The sequence below is a fragment of the Cynara cardunculus genome (assembly GCF_001531365.2).
Source record: "Cynara cardunculus var. scolymus isolate 2C chromosome LG 10, CcrdV1, whole genome shotgun sequence".
Lineage (NCBI taxonomy): Eukaryota > Viridiplantae > Streptophyta > Magnoliopsida > Asterales > Asteraceae > Cynara > Cynara cardunculus.
The window spans coordinates 326,328-336,939 of record NC_037537.1 but is presented as its reverse complement, the minus strand read 5'-3'; the positions used below and the strand labels follow the sequence as shown (position 1 = coordinate 336,939).

General features: G+C 35.1%; 1 protein-coding gene across 2 annotated transcripts in view; it reads left to right on the top strand.

The window, feature by feature from the left end:
- LOC112519427 (alkaline ceramidase) overlaps positions 1-6,383 on the top strand; it is a 10,100-nt gene extending 3,717 nt beyond the window's left edge. For both annotated transcript variants that reach the window (XM_025127537.1, XM_025127538.1), the window contains exon 3: positions 5,566-6,383. In XM_025127537.1, coding sequence (XP_024983305.1) covers positions 5,566-6,079 — 514 coding nt within the window. In that variant the 3' untranslated portion in view covers positions 6,080-6,383. The remainder of the gene's footprint in view (positions 1-5,565) is intronic.
- Positions 6,384-10,612: the final 4,229 nt, after the last annotated feature.

The following is a 10,612-nucleotide window of genomic DNA, read 5'->3' as shown; positions in this document are numbered from 1 at the left end:
AAAAAAAAAAAAAAAAAAAAACAAAAAATTCATCACCTAGCCTCCCATCCCCTCCCTCAATGAAACTCCTACTTGCAATCAACTACCCTAATCCGCCGCCTCCAAGTACTCCTATATGATATCATGCCTCTTTGAAAGAACTAAAGTTTCCATATCAAGTCTCAATTGCTTATCCAACCTCCTTATTTCCTCGCCTCCTCAACCTCTCGCTTGTGACTTTCTCCACCCCTCCTACGAACATGGCCAAACCACCTCAACCTTCCCTCTCTCAACTTATCCGCGATAGACACAACTTCTAGATCTTCCTGGAAAACCTCCTTCAGTATCCTATATAACGTAGTGTTGCTGTTAGTTCACCTCAACATCCACATTTCTGTGACTTCCATTTTCCTCTCATATGCTTCCCGACATTCTGAACCATTCAACATAGTCGGTCTGATGGTCACCTTGTAGTAAGCATATGTAGTAGAAAAGCATCTTAAGGGGAGCTTGGTCGATATTGGGAATGGGAATCCTGGGGTGTGCTTTTTCATTTTCCCCCAATTTAGACATGAATGACCCATTGTCCAAATCTTGATAATGGAGCATCCGTTATACCAAACAACCAATAACATTGATTTTCATTCTCTTTCCCTTTCTCTGGTATCTCTTAACCTTCAACCAAGCACTCCCTTAGTTTAGTGGGCTCTATTTTGGACAAAGTCAAAGGTCAAAGATTATATTGTTGTTTAAGCTTTCTTTTTATGTAAATTGTATATTTCTAAATGCAAACTTTCTTTTTACCATGCTAAATAGCATTTCTCATGGTAATTAGTTTTAATAAGTTAATAATATGAGTTTTTCTATTAGAATGTTATACATTGTTTTTTTTTGAGTTTCTAATATAGATTTACATCTGCAATGGTAATTCTATTTAACAAGTTTGTGATGGTTACTTCTACTCTTTTATGTTAAAAAGGCTATATTTTGCTTGATTTTCAGTTTCAGTTTAAAAAAAATGCATTTTTGTAATCCGGGATTCTTTTCACCCATTGAACATTATTGTTTTTGATTGAAACAAATGCATAGCACCTTTACATACATCAATTATTAGCTACTATAATTAAGGTTTCCATTGTTCAAGTAAATTTTGATTGCAAATATCATCTTTTAAGTCAACAATTTTCCATGTGTACTTCAATAAGTTCTTGTTGGTTAGCTCCACAATTTTTCACCAACTGCATATAATTTGTGTGCAAACTATGTCCTAAATGTGTGCAAGCATACTTCCAAGCTCCAACGCTTTTGAACCATGACCATTTGATAAACTAATGAGGCCTGGGATTAGTTTGAATTCTTATGTGCAGAAGTTGTGTGCAAACTATGTCTTAAATGTGTGCAAGCATACTTACAACCTCCAACGCTTTTGAAYCATGACCGTTTGATAAACTGATGAGGCCTGGGATTAGTTTGAATTCTTATGCAGAACGAAGAAATAGGATGAAAGGGAGATAGAACACCAGCATCAAAGTATTTCCTTACAAGAATGAGTATGGCCGTATGGAGTGAATAATCCTTCTAACATAATAATCCTTCTGAAATTCCAAGACTCCTGGTGGATCTCCCGGATGCTACTCTAATTACCGCAGGCTAAAACCAACCATAAAACTGTAAAAAATAAATAACTGACCCCTAATGACTGCCTGCTACACTAAGATCCGTGATTAACTAGTGACTGTAAATCTACCTTCTAACAATAACCACACAAGACTTCGTCCTCCACTCATCAACTAAGACCCATGATTAATTAGTCACTGAAAATCTGCCTCCACTAACAATAACCACTCTAGACTTTGTCCTCCACTAATTACCAGCTTTTACCTCTTTTTCTCTTCCCACTTTGACCTCTTCATTTTTCTGGGATTGAGAATATGTGTCTTTTCGCCTTACGTAGGTCTGCGATGGATGACCCCTATCATTGACATAAATTATATTAACACATTAGAACGTAACTTACTAATGGTCAAATCAACTTCTTTTTGGGGAAATTAGATATTTATCTTAATACAAGTTCTTGTTATTAAGATATTGTGATCCTAGTTCATGAACATCCTACATCTGCCTCTGGGTAAATGGTAAAAGATTCTTGGTAACGTCTTGTGTGTACATAAAGGGTAAACCTCAATGCACTAAAGTTTCTCAAATTTCTGGTGTTGAGGAGGGAAATCATTGCACATGAAATTTCTTTGCATATTGAAAAGTTTGTTTTTATAGTCTTCTCCGAACATCGTTAGGTTGGATTCTGTTCTCATCCGTGAGCAAAAAGATGGTGACATAACGCAAACCCTTGGGGTTAATCTCATTGTAATAGGCTGAAAATATTGCATCGTTCTTGTATGTTTTTACTCATATTACCATGCCATGCATATATTCCTTTAATCGCATCTACATACACCTTTATCTCAAGAGCAACATCACGTCAATGAACACCATATGCACATCTTTTTTTTAAGTCCTTTATATCTATCCATTAGTCATCATCAAGAATGTAGCCTCTAGGTTGCCAATCTTCTTGACATAGAACATATTACCTATTTCACATTTTTGAATATTGTCTCAACCCAGAATAATATTCTCAACAATCCTCTGGCTTTGATATATGAAACATAAGCTTAATCTTCCCATAATTCATACGATTTTGAATATGATCTTTGTTCCTCTGTTCCTGTCATCGTTTATCCTCTAAGAACACTTTAAACAATCTAGCTAATGATGCGGTGGGATGGAGATCTGTAACAAGAGGTTGATTAAAACTGGTATTGAGGAAAGCAGTGAAGTGAGATTTCAGTGAGATTCTGGAACGAATTGGACCTTAGAAGGAAGGATGCTATAGGGTATATGATCCCTGTGGGTTTCGTCATTTTGTAATTTCTATATGTTTCGTTTCTAGTCTAGCCAGGATGAATTGGGGATAGAGGCTGGTTGTTGTTAGTGTGGTACTTATTTGAGCGACCCTATAGCTACTCCTAGGAATCTCCAAATTCTAGGAATACCATCAGAGTAAAGGTTAAACCCACTTTCATCTTTCTTAGAGCTTCTCTCACTGCCTACACTTCAATTTTAACAACTTACAAGATATCTATTTGTGTCACAGGAGTCATCATGCTCTCTTATATCCTTCACCATATCCAGTGAAAAGATTATCAAACTAACACAATCATCTTTGTTGTACCTTATCATGTTTGAATGTTCTCTTATATCCTTCACCATATGCATTTGATATTATTTAGGTGCTTTGCTGTCTATACAAGTCTCTTAATGTCTAATTGTCTATAAAATTGGCAATTTTGGACATAATCCCATACATCATTGCGCAAAATATTGTTTTGGTTTGATCTTTTGGCATACACCTTTGGGCCTTAACAGATCTTGTAATCCTATTCAGCCATTAAATTATAAGCAGGGTGTAAGGGGCTGTTTGGTTGGTTTTCCATTAAAGTTCTGTGTGGATTAATCTCTCCGTATGGATCCAAAAGTTTTTCGTTTGGGAGGGTTTTTCATAGATGGAATGAGCATGTTTTTTAATTGGGAAGGGCATGTTTGGATAAAACTTGGCTTTCTGCATAAAGTTTCCCCCTAGAAGCTTTGGAAAAAACTTGGCTTTCTGCATAAAGCTCCCCCCCTAGAAGCTTACTGAATAAGCCATTTTCTTTAAGCCACTACCAAACAGTCATGTATAGCTGACTGAATAAGCTGCGAGTCCCATTAAGCCCATTAAGCTGCTAACAAGCAGGCCTTGAATCTCAGATGTTAAAACTAACTAAACCAAATCTAAACAAACCAAACATACCCGGTAAATCCCACTTGGAGTAGTGTTTGAGGAGGGTATGATGTACTCATACCTTTCCTCTACTCCAAGGGGTAGAGAGGCCTTAGATGTTAAAACTGATCTCATTAAATGCAAAGGGAAATAACGGGGTTCACAATTATTTCAGATCGATGCTGCGCTTTTTCTCTAGCATGAGGCTTTACCGTACTGTTTGTTTTTGTTTTGTTCTTGTTTTCCCAGAACAAAGCCTAAAGAAGTATATATGTATCGACTGGTACCTCTTATTTTCCTGCTTTATCAAGTGAAAAAGTTCATCAGCACTTTTCTTGTACAAGTGCTACCTTGTTTAATAAGCTATTTTCGTGCGTATTGATGGATGTTGGTTACTAATGGATAGGAGATTTTTTTTTGTGTGGGTTCTGTTCTTTCTCATCCATAATAAATCCACCCAATCATATGAAAGGTTTATGCTCAATTCTCACACAACCAAATGAATGAATGATGAGTTAAAACTAGGAACCCATGAATACGACAAGACCCCAAGTCTCAACTTTCCTCTCTACTTGGAACTTGCTTTATGTCATCTGCACATATTTCTAATTAATCACTTGTAAGTTGTAGGTGCACAATAACTACTCTCTGGTCATAGCTGTCCTCGTTGACCGTGAAAAGCCGAAATATGGCATTTCTTTCAAATAAAACCATCATTGCGCAATTTACCATGCCATTCGTTATTTTCATAGGAATGGCTAGCCTGATAAACCCCTCATAGCAAAGGTGGCTCATGCCCTCTCCCAGTTCATCGCTGAAAACAAAAAGAAGAATTCATATGTTAATAGAAAGATGGGTAATAATTAGAGAATGGAGGCACTAGTATACTTCTGACATATATCAAATATGGGTTTCCGCATGCCAAAACTAAGGATTTGTCACTTAGGGTGCATTTGGTACTTAGACGGGACGGGTGGGAGTGATGTAGGGTTTTAATTAGACATGAATATATCAGTAATCTACCTGTCCATTCTCCTGGATTTTTGTTCCACTTATTTTGGTCTGGCCCTCTCTTGTCGTAGGCTTAATGTAATACCAAACGTGGGACAACAAGTTTTTGTCTTGTTCCTTCCCATTCTGCTAACCACACCTTTATGGGGAAAAGTTAGTTTGGAACAAGGGCTGAGAATGGATATAATAATTAAGAATGATACATTAAAAAGCTTCGTCTGGAGACAATAATATGACTTGCATTATGTGCAATTTATATAGATCACTTTAAACTTACGGAGAAAGACAAGAGTGCTTGGTTGTATTTCATCTACGCGGATGAGTGTTTTACTTGCTCTGTGGTACTCTTTATATGCCATTGTTAAGAACTTCATGATTCAATTTGTGCCAGCAATTAGGTCTTTTGAGCTCTTGGTTAGACTAGGGGTGTGTCGGTCTTTGTACCTTTGTTATATTTCTTTGCACCTGTTGTACGTTTCAATTTTGTTGCTTAATTCTTACCCTTTCAAGTTTTTTATCATATGTTTTTTATTGCTTCTGGCACCCTTCGCACAAGCCAGTTTCTTTCATGGAAACAACGCTCTACTCTTCCGGTCTTTCGTATAGAGGTCAGATCTGAGTACCCCCAAGGGTGGGATATACTTGATTGAATATTGAGAGAATTTTTCTAGAAAATCACATGGTTGGCACCGCTTTTCAATTGTAAATTAAAAATCTCTACTTTATTATGGCTGATGATTGGAAGTCATTTGCAGGCAACAGCAAAGTGATGAAACTCCGATGGTATGGGAAATGCTCCTCTATATCTATATCCTTTATTCACCAGATTGGCATTACCGTAGCACCATGCCCACATTTCTCTTCCTCTACGGCGTCTCTTTTGCCGTTCTCCATTCCGTCATCCGTTTCGATATCGGCTTCAAGGTTCATTATGTGATGCTGTGTCTGTTATGCATTCCGCGGGTTTACAAATATTACATATACACACAAGATATGTCCGCTAAAAGGCTCGCAAAATTCTATCTCGCTACCCTTTTCATCGGTAGTTTATGTTGGTTAGGTGATCGGTTTTGCTGCACCCAGATATCCCGTTGGCCGGTCAACCCGCAAGGTCATGCATTGTGGCATGTTTTCATGGGCTTCAATTCCTATTTCGCAAACACGTTCTTGATGTTTTGCCGTGCCCAACAAAGAGAATGGAGCCCGAAAGTCGTTCATTTTATGGGAATTCTTCCGTATGTGAGGATCGAGAAACCAAAGACACAGTAAGATGACGGTGGTCTTTGTTTCGGGATTCGGAGGTAGATACGGGTTTTTTGGACCGACAACGATAGCAGGTAACATCTCATATTTTCTTTGATTGATTTGGTTTATCTTTAATATGGTTTTTGGAAGTATGATTTGACAAGAAAGATTAGGTTTTTGTGAACTCTTTCTAGTTTGTGAAAGTAGAATGTTTGTGTACCATAAATACCTTCTAATGCTTTTGTTAAGGTTTTATGACACAATTGAAAGGATTGTACTTCTTATAAAACTTGTAGCTTCCTTTTGCAACAAACTTAACTTTTTAACATGTCGTATCTTACGAACGTCTAACGTTCCGTATCTTCTCGTTATCTTCATTGTCGAGATTCTTTTATCTGTTTCCGATCAAGGGTATTTCAGACATTTGACGGGCATTTTGTTTACGTTTTCATAGACACGGATGGAGTATAGTTTATCTGGAGGTCTTTACAGAAACCATCGTTTTACTCTGTTACATGTTTGTGTATATCGTTTCTCATAGACGGGAGATATATTGTGCGAGTTGGTTTCGTACTTGATAAGAGAACCAAAAGTTAAAATCTTTAAAAAAGTCGAATATTCTTTGAAGATTCCAACAGTAATTAATGTTATTAAAATATTTTTTTAAGTTTATCATAACAATATAATTTAAAAAGAACTTTATATATTATTTAATTAAATATTATTTATCATTATTATAAGGGAAAATTGTATCAAAATGGAACCAACTTTCACCTAATTCTTATTTTGGAGAACCAATTTTCAAAATCGTCATTTTGGGGAACCAACTTGCACCTGATTCCTATTTTGGGGAACCAAATTTTAAAATCGTTATTTTGAGGAACTAACTTGCATTTGATTCTTATTTTGGGGAACCAACTTGCAAAATAATTATAGAAAAATAACTAAAATTCGTTTTTTCCAAAAGTTAATGCGATAAAATCTATTTTTCATTTCAAATCTCGTTTTTTTTAATTCAGATATCAAATTGAACATTTTTATAAAAAATATCCAAATTACCACAATAAAAATTGGTTTTTACTAATGCAAAAAAAATCAATTTAACAGAAAAAAAATTTAATGGATGCAATAAAAAACAATTTTTATTATGGTAATTTAGATTTTTTTAAATGTTCAATCTGATATCTAAATTAAAAAAAACGAGATTTGAAATGAAAAATAGATTTTATTGCATTAATTTTTGGAAAAAAACGAATTTTAGTTATTTTTCTATAGTTATTTTGCAAGTTGGTTCCCCAAAATAAGAATCATGTGCAAGTTGATTCCCCAAAATAAGAATCATGTGCAAGTTGGTTCCCCAAAATGACGATTTTAAAAGTTTGTTCCCCAAAATAGGAATTAGGTGAAAGTTGGTTCCATTTTGGTATAATTTTCCCTTATTATAATTATAATTTATGTAATTTTTATTTATTTATACATAAATCACAAAGGAATGTTAGAACATCTTTAACAGTTATGTTATAATTTTTCTATAGTAGAGTATGAAAATCTAAATTTTTAAAAAAAATTACATGCAACTGCAATAATTATTATATTTTAATAATTCTAATATTAATAAAATATTTTATTATATTTTGTCAACCAAATATTTTAGACAACTACATTTCGGTTTTGATTTTAAAAGTCGAATAATTTATTTATTTAAAAAAATTATATAATAATTTAAAGACTCAATCGGAAAGTTCAGTACTATTGTTGCTGCTATCTTTGTTATTTATAACTATTAATATAATTATAGTTAATTTTTATTATTTTGTTATTTATAACTATTAATATAATTATAGTTAATTTTTATTATGGAAAGGTTGAGAATATTATTATACTTCTTTTGATTTCATCCAGGGGACCCGAAAAGCTCCATTTGACTTGAACAAATCGATTCCACATGACCTCGGGCAAATCTAACTTCATGTGACTTGAACATATTGATTCCACATGACTTGTCCTATCCGGACAAACCCGAACTCTGAAGTTTTGTCGAATATTTTGGTTCGGGTAGGGTCTTCATTTAACCCGTCCGAATATCCAAAAATATATGTATGTTTTTCCTATTGTTTTATATTTCCTTAATAAAACAAAATAAATAAATAACATTTAACAATCCACATATTCTATATACCGATAATCCACATACAAATACTCATAACATAGAATGTAATATCATTTACATAACATGTGTTAAACAAAAACTCTCTTGAATACATTTATGAGCAACTAAATGTCATTCATTTTAAACTTTTCCCTTGCCTTTATCTTGCGAGGTATGATGACCTGCAAAACAGGTTAGTCCAACAACTGAGCGTTAGACCTGAAAGATCTAGTGAGTGTATAAATCTCAAACAAATAACATATTTTCCAAACAATCAGTTCAGAATCAAACCTGTTAAGATACATATACTTATTTATTTCTCTCGCAGTTACACCGCCATTACATCTCCCTCGCGGTTACACCGCCATTACATCTCTCTCGCGGTTACACCGCCATTACATCTCTCTCTTCTTAATTATATTAAAAATTCTAACACATTAGCCGGATTTGAAGTCCGGTCAACCTTGTCCGGATATGAAGTCTGGACAAACTCTTAGAATATCAAGAGGGTTACATCGATCACGCCTTGAGCGGTTTAGCTTTAAGCCGATTAACACATGACCGATTTAAAGAGAATCCGGCTGTCCCTTGAGCGGTTTAAGAAAATATCCGGACAACACTTGGGTGGTTTAAGGAGATATCCGGACAACACTTGGGCGATTTAAGAGAAATCCGGTCAACACTTGGGCGGTTTAAGGGAAATCCGGTCAACACTTGGGCGGTTTAAGGACTTAACCAAATATTTATGAAATGCAGTTCATAAATAGCAGATTCCAGTAGTAAAAGAAGTAATAATCAATACTTTAAAGCAATATACACTCACCTTAAAATTGATGAACGGATTTGAGCCTGCGATTTACTCACTCAAAATTTACAGAAAAACTTCTAAAAACCAATCCCTTCCCTTTTTACATACACTTGCTATTTATAGCAAGTGTATGGCCACTTTTTAACAAAAGTCGGCTAACACCTCTCACTCACACAATCATATATATATATATATATATATATATATATATACATACATATATATATAAATTCCAAAATCTTAATTCGAAACTTATAACTCGAATATTACAGCATTCCCTCCTTAAAAAAATTCCGTCCCGAAATTCCATTTAAGCAAAAAGGTAGGGATACTTCATCCGCATTTCAGACTCCGATTCCCATGTGGCGTCTGGTCCTTTGTGATAACACCACTGAACCTTTACTAACCCAATCTCTTTGTTTCGTAGTTTCTTCACCTTGTAGTCAGTAATCTGTTAAGGGGTTTCTTCATAGCATAACTTTTCATCTACCTTAATTTCAGGTAACGATACTGCCACATCAGAACTTATTAGACACTTCCTTAAATTCAACACATGAAATGTGTCATGGATCCCACTTAATTCCAAAGGAAGTTTTAATTTGTAAGCCACTTCCCCAACCCTTCCAATAATAGGGAATGGTCCAACATATCTTGAACTTAATTTTCTTCTTTTTCCAAAACGTACCACTCCTTTCCAAGGTGATACCTTTAACATCACTTTATCACCTTCTTGGAATTCAATCGGCCTCCGACGTTTATCTGTATAACTTCTTTGTCTATCTTGTGTCGCTTTCATCTGTTCCCGTATTACTCCAATTTTATCTGCAGTTTGTTGAACTAACTCAAGCCCAACTAACTGTTTTTCACCTATTTCATTCCAACACAATGGAGTTCGACATTTACGTCCATACAGAACCTCTAAAGGTGCTGCTTGAATACTCGAATGGTAACTATTGTTGTACGCAAATTCTACGAGAGCCAAATGTCTATCCCATGATCCTCCAAAATCAATTACACATGCTATAAGCATATCTTCTAAAGTTTGGATAATTCGTTCACTCTGCCCATCAGTCTGAGGGTGATAAGCTGTACTTAGCTTAATTTGCGAACCCATTTCTCTTTGGAAACTCTTCCAAAACATAGAAGTGAACTGACTATCTCTATCAAAAACAATTGATAGAGGAACACCATGTCGTGTTAGTACCTCATCAATGTATAACTTTGTTAATCTCTCCATCGAATATGACTCTTTCATAGGTAAGAAGTGTGCAGATTTGGATAGCCGATCTACTATCACCCATATAGCATCATAACCTTTTGATGTTCTCGGTAATTTGGTTATGAAATCCATAGTGATATGATCCCACTTCCAAAATGGAATTTCTAAAGATTGCAACTTACCATAAGGGCGCTGGTGTTCAATCTTTACCTTAAGACATGTCAGGCATTGCTCAACATGTTTAGCAATATCTTTCTTCATACCTGGCCACCAATAGTGTTGCTTCAAATCCCGATACATTTTATTTGTACCTGGATGTATTGCAAAACGTGACTTATGAGCCTCACCCAAAATACGTTTTCTGAGATCACCATAGCATGG